Source organism: Apium graveolens, chromosome 10 (assembly GCF_009905375.1).
Source record: "Apium graveolens cultivar Ventura chromosome 10, ASM990537v1, whole genome shotgun sequence".
In the NCBI taxonomy this organism is placed as follows: domain Eukaryota; kingdom Viridiplantae; phylum Streptophyta; class Magnoliopsida; order Apiales; family Apiaceae; genus Apium; species Apium graveolens.
In genome coordinates this window covers 141,944,734-141,963,043 of record NC_133656.1, presented here as the reverse complement: position 1 = coordinate 141,963,043, position 18,310 = coordinate 141,944,734, and the positions used below count along the sequence as shown (strand labels likewise).

The 18,310-nt window shown below is 34.3% G+C and overlaps 1 protein-coding gene across 1 annotated transcript; it reads left to right on the top strand.

Moving 5' to 3' along the window:
* Positions 1–7,596: 7,596 nt before the first annotated feature.
* LOC141691076 (uncharacterized) lies at positions 7,597–8,511 on the top strand. Its single transcript, XM_074495820.1, has one exon. It carries the CDS (start codon positions 7,597–7,599, stop codon positions 8,509–8,511), a length of 915 nt encoding a protein of 304 aa, XP_074351921.1.
* The last annotated feature ends 9,799 nt before the right edge of the window (positions 8,512–18,310 follow it).

Sequence of the window (18,310 nt, the reverse complement as noted above, 5' to 3'; positions counted from 1 at the left end):
GGATAGTTTCAAAGAACAACACATAATCAAGGCACAAGTTTATTTTCATAAGAATCTAGGTTAACAAGGTATGAAATATGAAAGCTTCATTTCGTCTCTTAGGGTCAACGAATCATAAAGATAGAAAAATATGAAAACAGGGTATAAGTCCTTGAAACAAGGGGTTACTATCAGGTTTTATCATGAGGATCAATAATAATATTACGAAGATTTTTTACTCTATTAGTGCATAACATCAATAATCTCTATATAATCGATTCACAATAGCAGGCGGAGTTACTTGCCTCAGAAGCTTTCCTGTTTCACAGTATACGAGCTACTAATACCTAAGACCTCTTTTCCTTTTCTAGCCTGAATGCCTTCGCTTTCCAAATCTACAATATAAAATGAACCATAATTAGAAACTTTATCGATTCTTAACATTTCTCAGAACGTCTACTTTCTACCCCAATCGTATTATTCACCTTTCTTTCTTATTATACTCATACCACGCATAACACATAATAGGTTATACCTTTATACGCTTTATATCATCGAATATCCCGATACTTTACACATAATAAATAATCACAAATTCAAGTAATCTGACACCAAATCTTAATAATTCATATCGACTATATTCCTTATACATACCTATGTACTTTCTTTTCAAAAATCGGGCATGACATATTTGTAACTACGCTTACCCTTGTCATATCAATCAACCACAACAATCAATCATAATCGAGTATACATAATTACTTTTTAACGCTTAACACGTAACATACAACTCCACTTTATGCGATTACCAATTAACGACTTAAGGTACCGAGTCAAAACTATAGCATGCAATTTGATTTCACCTTATAAATCACAAAATCACATATTGATATACCATTTTTACCAAAAACTTGAATTTACAACCGAATTAAACAATAATTGATTCTCTAAATTTTCTAAAAACTTTCGCTAGCCAAATATAATTTACCACATATCAATTTCCTAGCTATTAGAATCATATCGTATTAATTCGAATCAAAACTTCAATATTAAACACGAAATTCGAACTAAAACAAGAATTCGAAAATCATATCATTCGATCTCCATTTAACTAACGTGCAACCATTCGAAATCAACATGCATAATCTCAAATCAAGAATCGAATTCAACACATAATTCGAACCAAAAACAAGGATTCAAAAATCACAAAAAAAATCAGAATTTCCTTTACACTAACATGCAATCATTCGAATAAATAGGTTTGAATTTCCAGAGCTCGGTCATAGCATCACAGCTCACCACCGACTCACCGAAATTCATCTCTGGCGGCGGCGGTTCTCGGTGGTGCCATCAAATTGAGAGTTTCCTACCAAAAACCTCTGATTTTCTTCTTAATAATTAATATCAACATATTCATCTTTATCAAAAGCGAACCCACACTCAAATCCGAGTTTAAACTCGAAAAAAGGGTGTAAGGGTTTCGACTTTCATTGACACAAAATCAACATGCAAGCTTGAATCAAAGAACTAGAAGTGAAACAGGACTTAAAAATGGTCTCGGATAGAAAGAAGATCAAGAAATGAGAGAGAACAAGACAGAGAGAGAGAGTATCGAGAGTTTCGAGAGAGAGAAGAGAATTCGAGAGAAAGACAACCTGGGAAAATAAAAGGGGAGGAGGGAGCTATAAGGTGGTTGTGTGGTAGGGGTATTTTGGTAATTGATAAATCAATGTTTGATTTCCTTTTTCGTTTTTACTATTCTTTTTACACAAAATGTTATTAACGCAATATAAAAATAGTCTCGTAAAATATGAAAATGCTACATATTGTATTTTTAAAATATAAAATATGAAATTATCTCTCTCCTTATATTTTTAAAATATATTTTGAGCAAACGAATCAATTTCTATGAATTTTACAAATAAATCATAGATAATAAAAATAAACTCTGGAAAATCATTTTAAAATATCAAAATATCAAATTAAATCCAACTACCATTTTTAAAAAGTCCCTAGGACTATTCCTGAGATAATAAAATAAATTTCGTACCTTGATTATATTTTAATAATTTTATAAAAATATATAAGGATCAATAAATCCTTATTTTTACGAGATAAATCTTTTTGAAAAATATTTAAAAACTCGTGAATCACAGATTCACACTCTTATCTTAAAATAACATAAAAAACATTCCATATTTTTATACCTTAGCACATCATTCCCTTTTTTAATAGCTGATTATGCGAGTAATAATTACTGGATAATTCAAATAACGATATATCTCCTCTCAGTTACGAATCCAATTAATCCTAGGCACACAAATTACACATTAATACCATAACTCAACAAAATCCACAATTTATCTTATTCTTAATCATTTTTCATTAAATCCTTCTTTCGAATAACGGGTCCCGTTCTACCTGACGGCCCGACAAAACATAGCTTATGTCTTTAGCTGACTCATCAAACTGGAACGAGACATCTTACGTTCCCTTTTTACTATTTCACAGAAATTACACATAAGTCACAAAATTATATAACTTTATATTTAAATCCACATAATCCACAATTAGATCACGGAAACTATATTTTATTCATATAATTACATCGCGAAAATCCCAATTGTTACAAAAAATATTGATCGGTAATCACGGGGGCATTCGTTGGTTGCTCGATCGGGTAATATGTGCATTTATACTCTTTATTAAAAACAAATTCCTATTAATGATATGTTAAATCATGCATACTGCGTTATGTCAAGAAAATATAATAATAATAATAATAATAATAATAATAATAATAATAATAATAATAATAAAACCCAGTTTTTTATCATTTATATCGAGGTATGTCAATAATATATCACATAAAATTTTAATTAATATATGATAATAATGAAATAATCTATTAAAAGTTTATTAATTTTCGAGAATGAAAGACGAGAATATAATATTATGTGCAAAAATATAAAATTAATTAATTAATTTAATTAATATAATAATAATAGCGGTATAAGTTATATAGTAGGAGTCTATTAACTAAAACACGAGAAAAAAATATGAAAATTTATACTCTTTATTATTAAGGTTTATACTCTTTATTAAAAGCAAAAACCCCCTCTTAATGGTATATTATGTCATGTATACCGCAATATACCATTAAAATATTAAATTGAAAACAATAATAATAAAAATTATACACGATCCCCTTTATTATCATGCATATCGAGATATGTTAATAATATATCACATGAAATTTTTAATTAATATATGATAATAATGAAATAATTTATTAGGAGTTTATTAATTTTTGAGAATGAAAGCCCCAAGAGTATATCATCATTTATAAAAAATTTAAATTAATTTAGTAATTTAATTAATATAATAACAATAGTGGTAAAAATTATATACCGAGGGTCTTTTTACCAAAAGACGAAAAAAATATATATGAGAATTTATACTCTTTATCAATAAGGAAAACACTATTTCGATATAACACTCGGTTACTAAAATAGTATAAATTATATACTAGTAGCATGGTTGTAAAAATCAGAAATCGGAACTAATCGGTTGAGGTACCGATTAGGGATTAATCGGCAAATCGAGGATTAATCGGAATGATTAATCGGAATAAAAATCGGTATAATTTATATTTAATATTATTTAGTATTATGTATATTCTCATTTTAAATTTTACGTTAAAATATATTTTACATTTTCAATGTTATATGTGACAACCAGTAAATATTTGAGCTATTTTATAAGTGCGATGTATTTATTCATAAATATTCTGTGTTATAAGGCCGACTATGCGGATTCGTTATATATTGTGTATAATTTTATCGTGTGGCATTGTGAATGTTGCTGGAATATTATACGTTTTTTGTATGTGAGTAAGATTTTCGTTACGCGATTAAATAAGTAGCGCGATTTGATAATATTTGAATAGTTGCGACTACGCGATTAAGTAATAATTGAGATTCTCGCGATTTAGTGATATTTGAATTAGTTGCGAATAGACGGATAAATTATATTCTAATATTGTGAAGTAGAGTCAATTTATTTACAATTACTTATGTGATTTTTTAATGTGTTAATTATATTTTTCATGATTTATTAGTATGATAATATTAGAAAAACTATTTTTAATATAAATTCTTTTTATCCGAAATTTTTGAAAACAATTTTATTAAACTTCTAAAATCTCATAGTATTTATGGTATTAATTTTGTGATTCATGGATTTATATTTTAATTACTAAAACACATTCTTTTTAATTATACTTTTAATAGTTATTGAATTATAAGTGTGCCCTTGCATGCAAATTCCACCCAAATAGAGATCAAGGGTAAGACCGACCTTTCACCCTCCACTAACTCCATTTGACCAACTAAATGACCTATAAAACCTTGCATGCAAAATCTTGCTATTAGTGGGTGAAGGATAAAATGGTAAAAAGAAAAATCCACTACCATTTGAATGAGACAAAAACTAGACTAAACACTCATTTCACCTCATTTTCTTCACCAACACATCACTCCACTCTCTCCTCTCCCTACTCCCTCTCGGCCGCACCAAAACCTCCGCCACCCCTCTCATTTTTCTTCCTCATTTTCTCCATTTTCTTACACCTTTCAACTCCTCTAAGCAAGGGTCAACTACATTTGGTTCTATATCATCATTTGAGGTTAGTTTCTTAGTTGCATGTGGCTAAAGCCAAGTGTTTAACTTTGATTCTTCTGAATCTAGAGTTGAACTCAATATGACACATAAAACTTGAGCAAGAGATAATCTTGATGAAGTGTTTTGCTTCTATTTTCAAGCCATGATCTTGGCCTCAAGCATTCGGCAATGACTCCCAAGGAGACGAATGGATTTTTTTTGTTTGTGTGATAGTTTTGTTTGTTTTCGAGAAGAAAGAGACTTTGTATGTGACTTTTAAAGAACTTATGATCTTATAAGATGTATTTTACAAAGTTTCCATCCTTGCATGCCATGATTTTTACGTTAAAAGTTGAAGTTTATGCTTGCATATTGTAGAATAAGTAGTATTTCGGATAAATGTACTATGTGACTTAAATTTGAGTTTTGTGCAATGCAAGTCATGGTTTATTCTCTAAAATGCTAGTATGCTATGTGCCTTGATAAGTCATGATAAAATCTAGTAGCCATCAAGTTGATACCATGTATGTTTAGTTCAAAATTTGGCTTAAAAATCGCATATGTAAAATCTGCTCTGCTATGCTCTCTATTTTTGCCTCGATAAATGGCTTATATGGCTAGGTTTATGCTCGTATTTTCCATAAAATGATAGTCAATAGGGTTGTGTACAATGTAGGTTAGATTTGTTGGCTTGATTATTGGTTTTGGTGTTGAAATGGGAGTTAAAGTTAGTCTAGGAGTTTATAGGCTTATAAGGTGTTTAAGGGTGAATAGTAATGAGGTTAATATAATGTGTAGGTTCCAAAGCGAAGGGGAAGATTCGTGCCATCAAGATCGAATAATCTTAGAACTGTTGGAAGGCAAGTTACTAACTCCTTATGCTTATAATTGATGCAAGTCTATATGCTTTTTCGTGAATGCTTAAGTTGTAATAATCACCATGTCATTTCTTAATTCGAATACTTCCGTTAATAACTCTTATTCTTGTTAGTACCTTACCTTCAAAATATTCCTTATCCATTAGACCGTGAATACTAAACTCCCTACCAAATTCCCTAAAGCGAACCTCATTAGTGAACTTGAATTCTCTTGTTACAATTTCATTAAAGTGATACCAAATCTTTCCCGACATCCATGTTATAAAACATTAAAAATAAAATAAATATTTTCTTGACTCAGTGGATTGGACTAGACGCATGTCCTTTTCACACTTATTGATAGGCTCACATATAGCCTAGGGATCCCATTATATTTGAGAACCCAGTCCGGTTCGGGATTACTTCGCGGCTGATCACCGGCCGTAATTCGTATCGTCCTAAAATGATTTTGATGATTTGATATTTATAACATGATTTCCCGATGCCATGATACCATATGCCATGTTTCGGTCGTTATGATTCTACCATGCCTTTATATTATAACATGTTGCCACAATGCCATGATTCCATATGCCATGTTTCGATTGCTAGAATTCTACCATGTCCTTATATTATAACTTCATGTTTATTATTATCATTTTTTTACAAGCATCTATAACCCCTTGATTCATGAACCCATGATTTTGAGATAATGCCTTGTATAGTAGAACTGTTAGTACTTGCTGAGCGTTTTAGCTTATTTTCTTGTATTTAACCCTGTTCTACAACTAGCAATCATGGTTCGTACCAAGCAGACCGCCCGTAAGACAACCGATATGCAGGGTGAAGACCATTTGAGGGCGCAGGTAGAATATATATAGGCAATATCCGCCAGTATGTAATTGTGATATTAGTTAGAAGGGCTGTTCCAAACTCTGAACTTGTAAAGATCTCGGGATTGTTAATATTTTTGGTTGGGTTTGTAATCGTATTATTATCATCTTTTGGACTTATAAGTTGTAATATAATTATGGTTCACATTTATTTAGTGTGTGTGTGTTATCGGTTTGGGGTGTGACGGAGTTGGTATCAGAGCCTAGGTTTAGAGTCCCTGGATAGCCCAATCAGGACTATAGGAAGTATGAGTATATAATATAATATCGGGAGTACTAATGCGCAATATTCAAGTAAACCATATCTAACCTTTGTATATATATATATTACTTGATAGCAATGTGCGCACTCATCATCTTCGATTCCGCCAAGCGACACAATTGCTTTTCATGTCTATGCTGACTTAAGGATGCATCATGACTTTCTCCAAGGAAAGTATATCAGGTTGATGGAACGTCTTGAAGAGCTCTATGCAAGTAAGCAAGTGATGGGTAGCGGACCTAAGGCGAGAACCATTTCGAGGCTCGAGTCACTGATCCAGGTGGCCACATCAAGATTGGAAGAGATGCCCGTGCATCGCGACCGGACCCGTCAGATTACTGTGCAGACGGTAGTGGATGAGCTTGGGAGTGTGGTCAAGATGCTATGTGAGGACACTACCCCTGATATCGCGAGGACCCGTGAGGAGGAGTCCGAGGAGGAACCCGAGGAGGAGTCCGAAGAGGAGGCTTAGGACGAGTTCTAGGGGACTTGATCTTTATTTGCTTGGATTAGGCTGTTCCTTTTATTTACCATGTTATTTGTTTCCGTTTCTAGACTCTCGTACTGTTTTAATTCGGATCTGTATTCGTATTTGTACCTTGTGATTCATACCTTTCGACTTGAACCATGTTAAATTCAGTTATGCACTTTCCTTGATTACTATATTTGATCTTTTAAATTTCTTGCTTATCACCATGCATCACCTTTATTGTTGTATTAAAAAACTGTATACCACGATGAATGCAAATAATACCCTAGTTTCTGCATCACTCAAACTGTATAACTCTTATTTCAGAAAATGGCACCTAGAAGAGCCCGAGGAAGACCTATAAATAACCAAGAAAATGAAGGAGAAAATCAAAACCCCGATATAGCACAACTTATGGAATTGGTACGCCAACAAACTGCTACTACATCCCAACAATAACAACTTCTTCAACAAATGCAACCACCTCAACCACCCCCAGCAAACGTCACTACTTTCAAAACATTCCAATCTGTAAAACCCCTAGAATTTAGAGGAACTCAAGACCCAGTAGAAGCTCATGCTTGGCTCAAGGAGATGGAAAAGGCTTTTGCCTTAACAAATGTTGGAGATAATCAGAAGGTGGAGTATGCCACTTACTTTCTTAAAGGTGAATCGAACTATTGGTGGGAGACAGCGAAGACTTTAGAAGCTGCTGAAGTTATTACTTGGGATATGTTTAAGAGAATGTTCTTGGATAAGTATTTTCCTCGCTATATGCAAACACAAATGGAGATGAAATTCTTTGAGTTGAAGCAAGATAATATGACAGTTGGAGAATATGAGAAGAAGTTTACAGAACTTTCTAGGTTTATGGGAGAGTATGTTGATTCTGAAGAGAAGAGGGCAAAAAGGTTTCAACAGGGATTGAAGCCTTGGTTAAGGAGTCGTGTGGCAGCTTTTGATTTGACTACTTATGCTGAAGTGGTTCAGAAAGCGATGGTAATCGAAGGCGAGAGTGAGCAAAATCAAAAGGAGAAAGACAATAAGAAAAGAAGATTTGAATCGGGAGGAGAAGGCTCAAGTTACAAGGGCCAGAATCAGAGAACTAATCAAAGGTTTAAACCTCAGAGTGGACCCAGGAACTTCAAGAAGAGAGAATTTGGGAATAAATCACAAGAAACGAGATCTCAGTTAACTAGTGGACAAAAACCCCCGCAAGGATCAGTTCCGGAATGTAAGATTTGTAATAGGCGACATATGGGAATCTGTAATAAGGCGAATGTAGTTTGTTTCAATTGTCATACAAAAGGCCATTATGCTAATGAATGTAAGAATCAGAAGGCCAACATCACGTGTTATAAGTGTGGGAAAGCAGGACATGTGTCATGAGAGTGCAAAGGAGTGGCTAACAATCAATTGCTGCAAATGACCACTATACCCTACCCTGTGAATCAAGCAGCTCCTATGCCAGCCTCATCATTCCCAATGTCTTCCAATCAACCTCAGATAGCATCAACTTCAAATCATCCAGCTTTGACTTATCCAGCTCAAGCAAGAACTTTCAACATGAACGTGAAGGATGCGATTCAAAGTTCAGATGTGGTGCCAGGTACACTTCTTGTGAATGCCGCTAATGTTAAAGTACTTATTGATTTTGGTGCCACCAGATCATTTATTTCGAAGTCTTTTGTTGATAAGCTGAATTCTGAAACTCAATTGATGCATGAACCTTTATCCATTATCTTAGCTAATCAAGATAAAGTATTTGTAAATCATGTTTGCCCTCATTGTACAATAGAGATAGCCGAACACATTTTTCCTGCGAACCTTATTCCTTTCCAATTAGGAAAATTCGACGTGATCTTAGGAATGGATTGGCTGACAAGTTTCAGTGCTTAAATTGAATGTAAGGATACAAGGGTAGTATTAAGTACACCGCAAGGTAAGAAAGTGACATTCAAGGGCCAAAGGCAAACTCAGACATTTCTCACCTCGATGCAAGCAAAGAAGTTAATTCGGAAAGGATGTGAAGCATATTTGGCTTATGTATTCGGTAAGAGTAGAGAAGTTTCTAATCCAAAAGACATTCCATTCGTAAGAGATTTACTAGACGTTTTTCCTGAAAAGCTTCCTGGCTTACCCCCGGACCGACAAATTGAGTTTACAATAGATCTTGCACCCGACATCGAACCTGTTTCGAAAGCTCCATATAGGATGGCACCAACGGAGATGAAGGAATTAGCAAAGCAAATACAAGAACTACTAGACAAGGGATTTATAAGACCAAGTGTTTCACCGTGGGGCGTGCCAGTTTTGTTTGTGAAGAAAAAGGACGGGAGCATGAGACTTTGTATAGATTATCGAGAATTGAACAAGTTGACGATTAAGAATAGATACCCTTTGCCTAGGATTGATGATCTGTTTGACCAAATCAATGGAGCCTCTTATTTTTCAAAGATTGATCTGCGATCGGGATACCACCAATTGAAGATTAAGTCTGAAGACATACCAAAAACAACTTTTCGATCAAGATATAGACATTACAAATTTCTCGTTAAGGCTTTTGGGTTGACGAATGCACCAGCTGCTTTCATGGATTTAATGATTCGTGTATTCAAGGAGTACTTGGACAAGTTTGTCATAGTTTTCATCGATGACATTTTAGTATATTCAAAGATAGAAGTTGATCACGCGGAACATCTAAGAATAGCTTTGGAAGTATTGCGAAAGGAGAGATTGTATGCCAAGTTCTCGAAATATGAGTTTTGGTTAACTGAAGTAAGATCTCTTGGACATATTGTTGGAAGTGAGGGAATTAGGGTAGATCCTGAAAAGATTGAGGCGGTGATTAATTGGGAGAGATCGAAGACGTCAACCGAAGTGAGAAGTTTTATGGGACTGGCATGATACTACAAAAGATTTGTAAAGGATTTTCGAAGATTGCCGTACCACTGACCAAATTGACAAGGAAGAATGAGAAGTTTGAATGGACGGAGAAGTGTGATAGTAGTTTTCAAGAATTGAAGAAAAGATTGGTAACTGCTCCGGTTTTAGCATTACCAGATGATATGGGAGATTTTGTGATATACAGCGATGCCTCTTATAAAGGACTTGGATGTGTATTGATGCAACACGGGAAGGTGATAGCGTATGCTTCAATACAACTTAAACCACATGAACCGAAGTACCCGACTCATGACTTAGAATTAGCTGCGATAGTGTTTGCTTTAAAACTATGGAGGCACTACTTATATAGGGAAAAGTGCGAGATACACACGGATCATAAAAGTCTGAAGTACCACTTTACTCAGAAGAAGCTAAATATGAGACAACGCCGATGGTTGGAATTGATCAAAGACTACGATTGTTCGATACAATATCATCCGGGAAAGGCCAAAGTGGTAGCAGGCGGATTGAGTAGGAATGAAAAGCTAAGTATGATAACAATATCGAAGGAATTATCTGATGAAGTTGAAAAATTGCAATTAGAACTTTGTGATCATGGAGGAGTGAAAGAGATGTGTTGTGCCATTACTTTTCAACCAACACTACTAGAGAGGATATAGAAATGCCAAGATGAAGTAACCACTCAAGAGAATAGTCAGTTGACAGGAGTAGAGATATGTACACAAAAAGATGAACAAGGTGTGTTGAGATTTTCGACAAGTATTTGGATTCCAAATGTGACTGAATTGAAGAAGGATATCTTGCAAGAAGCACACAACTCAAGATTTTTTATTCACCCGGGAAGTAACAAAATGTACCATGATTTGAAGAAGAGTTTTTGGTGGCCGAACATGAAAAGAGAGATTGCACAATGGGTTTCAAAATGCGACACATGCGAAAGAGTGAAAGCAGAACATCAGAAACCAAGTGGTTTGATTCAACCATTGAAGATTCCGGAATGGAAGTGGGAAATATTGCCATGGATTTTGTAGTGGGTTTACCACAAACACGTTCTGGACACGACGCAATTTGGGTGATAGTTGACCGCCTTACGAAGTCAGCATATTTTCTTCCAATCAATGAGAAGTCTTCGTTAGACAGACTAGTTCATATGTATGTTCGCGAAATCGTGTTAAGCCATGGAGTACCTATATCGATAGTTTCGGATCGAGACCCGCGATTCAATTCGAGATTCTGGAAATAATTTTAAGAAAATCTTGAAATGAAATTAAACATGAGTACGGCATACCATCCACAAACCGATGGCCAAAGTGAACGAATAATCCAAACCATTGAAGATATTTTGGGAAGCTGTGCAATTGATTTTTTGAGAAGTTGGGAAGATCATCTACCACTCGTAGAATTCTTATATAACAATAGTTACCATTCAAGTATTGGCATGCCACCATACGAAGCTTTATATGGGCGAAAGTGTCGAACCCCGACGAGTTGGGATGAAGTTGGGGAAGGAAAGATTTTTGGACCTGAATTGATTCAGCAAATGAAGGACACCGTCACTGTGATCAAGAAGAAACGCTCAGGATAAACAAAGGAAATACGCGGACCCCGCCTGGAAGGATGTGAAACTCGAAATTGGGGAAGTTGTATTGCTAAAAGTATCACCATGGAAGGGTTTGACCCGATTCGATAAGAAAGGGAAATTAGCTCCAAGATATATCGGAACTTTTGAAATCTTGAACCAAGTAAGGAAAGTTGCTTATGAGCTAGCCTTGCCGCCACAATATCAGCACGTGCATAATGTATTTCATGTCTCATTGCTAAAAAAGTATAAGTCGAACGCCAATCATATGTTAGATATTGAGCCAGTGGAAATTCAAGCCGATTTATCATATAAAGAGCAACCCGTACAGATACTGAATCGACAAGAGAGAATTCTTAGAAATAAATCAGTAAGTTTGGTGAAAGTATTGTGGAATAATCCTAAAGTTGAAGAAGCAACATGGGAGAAATGCGGAACCGGTATCCTCAACTATTCTCCTAGATTCCGAGGAGAGAATCCTATAAGGGGGAGAGGATGTGACAACCATTAAATATTTGAGCTATTTTATAAGTGCGGTGTATTTATTCATAAATATTTTGTGTTATAAGGCCGACTATGCGGATTCATTATATATTGTGTATAATTTTGTCGTGTGGCATTGCGAATGTTGCTGGAATATTTTTAAGCGTATAGCTTTTGTATGCGAGTAAGATTTTCATTACGCGATTAAATAAGTATCGCGATTTGATAATTGTTAGGAACAAAGCATGCGCTAAATAAATCACGCAAGTATACGCGTTCGCAAGTAATATAGAATAATTTCTAGTTCATTCCCACAGAGACTCTGATTAATTATATCTTATTAACACTTACTCACCAATGTATGATTATTCTTCAATGTCAAGACAATAACAATTAAGGTTGATTAACAAATATTAACTATGAGAATTAAACACTTGAATTAACAATATTAAACACACATGAGATCATAACTTCATTACTACTTCATTCAATAGTCATTATTATTACCCTCAGCATGTAATGGTGATGATATTAATCGAACAACACGAAACTGATTAACGCCAACTTTCGTTGTACGAATACCATTCTACCAAGCATCCACAATTAAGATAGAAGATGAATACGCATCAATTATATTGAGACCCTATATGTCTATAGAATTTGACAACATAACGATTTAAGCGCAAGTTATTCATTATGATTACACAGGGCAAGTAAAACGGTTAGAGTTACCCGCTAATCATGCATACGATACACGAACCTATGCTAGCATGGCAAGTTCTAAATCTTAAGATTCACTATCGCTTCACAAGAGATTAATAGGCTATCTTACATGTTCATGACGCACATAAGATGAATAAGCACAACCTATGCTAGATATCATACAATCACCACATACCAAGTTATTAAACAATTAACTAAAGAAATCCATAGTAAATCCGCTATGATCCCATGATCACGATAAGCCCATAATAGAACTCATCGTCACCATGGGTTCATATGAAAACATGATAAAAACACAGCGATATAAACTAATAAAAATACTTAATAAATAATGAAGTACGTCACAAGAATATTAAGGTTCAAAGCATAAAGAAAACTAGCATCCACTGTTACAACGAATTAAAAGAATCACAAGATAAACGTATGCTTCCTCTTCTTCGTTGTTGCGTGCTAAAACGGTCTTCTCAATCTTCTTACCTTCGCTCTCGATAAAGAAAACTTCTTCTCATAAGGTTTATATAATAACCCAAGAGAACCAGCGCTAATAGAAGCCCAATCGTAATAGAATTATAAAATCCAGATTCTGAAAATCCACACCCAGGCGGCCGCCTCCTTCTTCCAGGCGGGCGCCTGCTACCAGGCGGTCTCCTACTCCCATCAGGCGGGCGCCTGCAAGCTATCTGGAAAATTCCTATTTTTGCTTCTATTTTTGCTGAATTCTTCGCACATCAACCCAGGGCTGATTCCAAGCACTTCCTTAGGCTTTATTCTGATGAAATCCACCTATCTAAGCAAGTTATACCCTGAAATGCAAAAACACTCGAAAACGCGTCAAATACACAAAATACTCGAGTTCAAGACACCAATTCAAGCCGTTATGAGACGCTCTAAGTGGTATAAAATACCACTTATCACACCCCCAAACTTGAATCGATGCTTGTCCTCAAGCGTCACAGACTCAAACTCAGAATAAAACATGAATGAATGCAAACTATATGAATGCAACGATCCCCACCGCGATGACTAAACCAACTAACACATGACATATCAACAAATGCAATTAGGCGACTAAAGATCACTTAAATCTCGCAAGCTAACATACAACTAGAAACGTGGTGTGTGCAAATGCTTAACATATATGCTTCGAAACTAGATCAATCGCCATTACTTAATTATCCTCAAGGCAATCACAACCTTATACTAAGAATATATTCTAGACACAAAATGACTTACAACACTACAAGATTATTGGAGTTTATTACAGAATCATGCTTTTATTCAACACATAAACAAATGCTTATTTGATCATGCAATGAGTGAGGTCCACAAAAGACTTATGCAATGGTACCCATTTAGCGAGCGTTAGGTTAGCGGATCCCAGACTATAAAAACCTTAGGTCACTAGGCACAAAGTCCCCTAAGAACTTAATAACTCAAATACCAAAGAGCCCACTCATGATCAATTGTGCATTAAACCATATTTTTTTCTCTTCTTTTTTTCTTTCTTTTTTCAATTTTCGAGCAAGTGCGTTTCGCTCCATCCTGCTCAACCCTAGACTACTCGTATACAATACGAGCCGGCTACTAACCATTTGACGCCTAGCCACAACTAGCAATGAATTCCAATTTTTTTCTAATTTTTATCTTTTCATGTCTTTTATCATTACGAGCCTATCATGAATTCTAAGCATAAGCAATAGATTAACCTCAAAAACCATCAAACCATGTCAACAATCTAGTCCTTAAGCATACTCTAAGACTTATTAAAATTACAAGTGTTTCTAGCATGCATGTCAACCTAACAAGATTCAACATCACTCTAACGCTATCACAACACTCGCATCAATATCACATATTAATCGGTAAAGCAACACAAAGGGATCATGGTATATGCATGAGCTATATGACATGATAATTAAAGCTATGAAATAAAATAAAATAAATCTCTATATATAAAAAAACTATATGGCAATAATATGCAACTATATGAACTAAACTAACATGAAAATGCAACTACATGACACACACACAAATATGTTCCTTAACTACCACCCCCAAACTTAAAATCTTCACTGTCCCCAGTGAAGGTAATAGAAAGGAACACAAGGTATACCTACTGTTAGGGCGAAAACACGCGCTAAAATTCACGCAAGTATACGCGTTCACAAGTAGTATAAGATATAAATCAGATTCATTCCCACAGAGACTGGTTTAGGTTAAGTTCAATTTATGCACCTATGCAACAATGTATGGTTATCGCTCAATGCTAAGACAAATAACAAATTGGGGTTTTATTAAACTAAGAGATTATACTAACAATTATAACTAAGAGAACGAGAATGGTTGAATTAATATATATGATAAACATGGGATTCTAACTTCATTAAATACTTCATACAATAGCCTTATTTTTCTTAACCTTAGCATGTAATGGTGATGATACTAATCAGATAACACGAAACTAGTAAACGCCAACTTTCGTTGTACGAATACCCTACTACCAAGCATCCATAAAAGAGATAGAAGTTGAATAGACACCAATTATGCTTAGTCCTTATATGTCTACAAGAATTGAAAACATAACAGTTATATGCGCAAGTTATCTATCGTGATTACATAGGGCAAGTAAGATGGTTAAAATTACCTACAAATCATGCATAACAGATACATGAACCTATGCTAGCATAGCAAGTTCTAAACCTCTATATTCACTGTCGCTTTAATAGAGATTAACACGCTATCTTATATGTTAGCTACGCACATAAGACGAATAAGCACAACCAATACTAGGATATCAATCAATCACCACACACCAAGATATCGAAACAAATTAATTATTGAAATCCATAAGTAAATCCGCTAGAATCCCATGATAACGATTAGCCCATAATAGAACTCATCGTCACCATGGGTTTCAATGAAAGCATGGTATAAAACAAGATCTTAATAAACTGAATAATAATTAAAGTACGAATAAACGAGATCTAGGTTCAACAAGAATGAAAACGAGCATCCAAAGTTACAAGTAATTCAAAGAATCACAAGTTGAAAATAAGATCTTCTTTTTCGGAGTTGTTTTGTGCTTCTAGGTCTTCTCCTTGGTATCCCAATCTTCCCGGATGATGATAACCCTTTTTTTAAGTATATATAAGCCCATATTGGACCTGAACCCTGAAAATCGTCAAATTCCACTCAAAAAAGGCTTTTTCAGCGAAATCAGCGAAGTCAGCCGTGCATCAGCACGCGGCCGCGCGGCACCATCAGGCGGGCGCCTCCTCGCAGGCGGGCGCCTGACACCAGCAGGCGGACGCCTGCAGCCTTTCTGGAAAATTCTGTGAATTATTTGTTAAGTGGTATATGTGTTTAAATGTTTAAAAATATTATAAATTGAGTATTTTAATTTTTATATGTCCAAAATAAAATATAGATAATTGTCATATTTTCCTATTTATTTTTATGTTGATTTATGATTTTATATGAAATTTATGGATTTTATAAATTCTTTTTCCGAGTAATTATAAACTATTTTATATAATCGGGAACCAGCCGACTTCACCCGTTTTTACATTTTTATAACCCGAAACTCTTCCGAGAACTCCTTCCTAACCTAATTGCAATATTCCGAACATTTTCCATGTTTCGACTTTTTCCATCCGGCGTACGGTTTGTCATGTGCGGGTCCCGGCACAATATTTTCGATACAAAATTTGTTTCGGTAAATCAATAAAACTCGTATTTTTGATAAACGGGATCTTTTTATTAAATTATTATAATTATCACCTCGTAATACGTGTAACCAGGCGCTGAGACCAAGACCGCAGTACAAATTGTACTGATTTGGATAATTATCCCGAAAACCGGTACCGTTTGGATCTGTTTTTCTAAATAAACATACTATTTTATATCTGGAATGATCCAACGGGATACTAATTTTTCGTAATTATAAATAGCCTTTACCGTATTTTATTTCGTACCGAAAATCATTTGCAAACAGTATTTCAGAATTTTCCAGAGAAAATACTAATATTCATATAAACTTTCTGAGAATCAAACCAACAAATCAAGGTGTTATTGATCTTTGTTTGGAGAGCTCGAGTAACCAAAATGAAGGGTTTAAGGAGTACTATCAGATTATCCAAGTTTCAGAACTGCGGAATCAAAGGTTGATTTTATATATTTTTATTTATTTTCGAATTATTTTGATTAAAATTATGAATTTTTGTTCGGATGATTGTTTGAATGATTTGATGATTGTATGTTGTAGAGCTTGTCTTCCTAATGATTTTGATATGTCATATGACTGATTTGGAGTTCAATAATAAGTTCAAAATTGAGTTTAATTTTCGAATTTTAAAATTAGGGTTTATAATTCGTTTGAATGTTCTTGATTGAATTTGGGGGTTTCTTATTTATGGATTTGTAGACGTTCGAGATGGGTGGGTTTTATTCCCCTTGAAATTTGCAATCGATTCGTGTATAGCTTGTTAACAAACGATCCCTAGTTTGAACGGAGTTGTCTTTTAAAGTTTCATCGGTTTTAATCGAGTTCACCGGAAACCAGCGAACTTCTCGGCCAATTTCTGGCCAACTTAGGGGTTATTAGACTGATTTGATTACATGGTTATGTTCCTAGTGAGCTGTAGTCTTGATCTGGAGGTGATGGTGGTGTGAGGATGCCGGAATCATGTTCTCTGGTGAGGCAGGGAAATTTTCCAGCAAAGGGTTGGAAAATTGCAGTTTAGTCCTTGAATTTTTGGGGACGATGAAGTTTAGTCCCTGTAGTTTCCAGAATTTGCAAATTTAGGATTCCTCTTTATAAAATATTTAAAAATCATATTTTCTATTTATTTTAATTATAAAAAATTCGTTTTTAAATATTAAAAATTCCAAAAATTATTATTTTAATTCCAAAAATTATTTTTAATTCAAAAATAAATTTGAATTAATTAGTTAATTAATTTCAATTATTAATTAATTATTTAATTAGTCAATTAATTCAAAAATTAATTGATTAATTGATTTAAATAATTTTTTAATTAGATTTAATTATTTATTATTGTTTTAAAAATTCCGAAAAATAGTTTCGAGTTTTAAAATATTATTTTAAATTGTTTTCAAGGCTCGATAATTATTATAAAATCATTTTTGAAGTCAGATTTGGCCAACCGAACTCTGTTTATTGCTTCAAAATTTATCTAACGACCCGTTTTGACTCAGGAAAATATTTTAAAAATCATATTAAATACCCGAAAAACTGTTTATGACCCGAGACTTCCTTATAAATGAAATTTCATTGATTATTTGACGTGTTATGTGTTATATGTGACTTGTTTGTTTGACTATCGAACTATGTGATCAATGTTTACTTGTTTTTATTATAACTTTCAATCCGTTAGTCGGATTTGGGTAAAACGAAGGATAGATAGAAGTGTATACCGAATAGAATCATATGAGTTGAGTATTGATAGATACTTATGATATGTGAGCAGAAGAGGC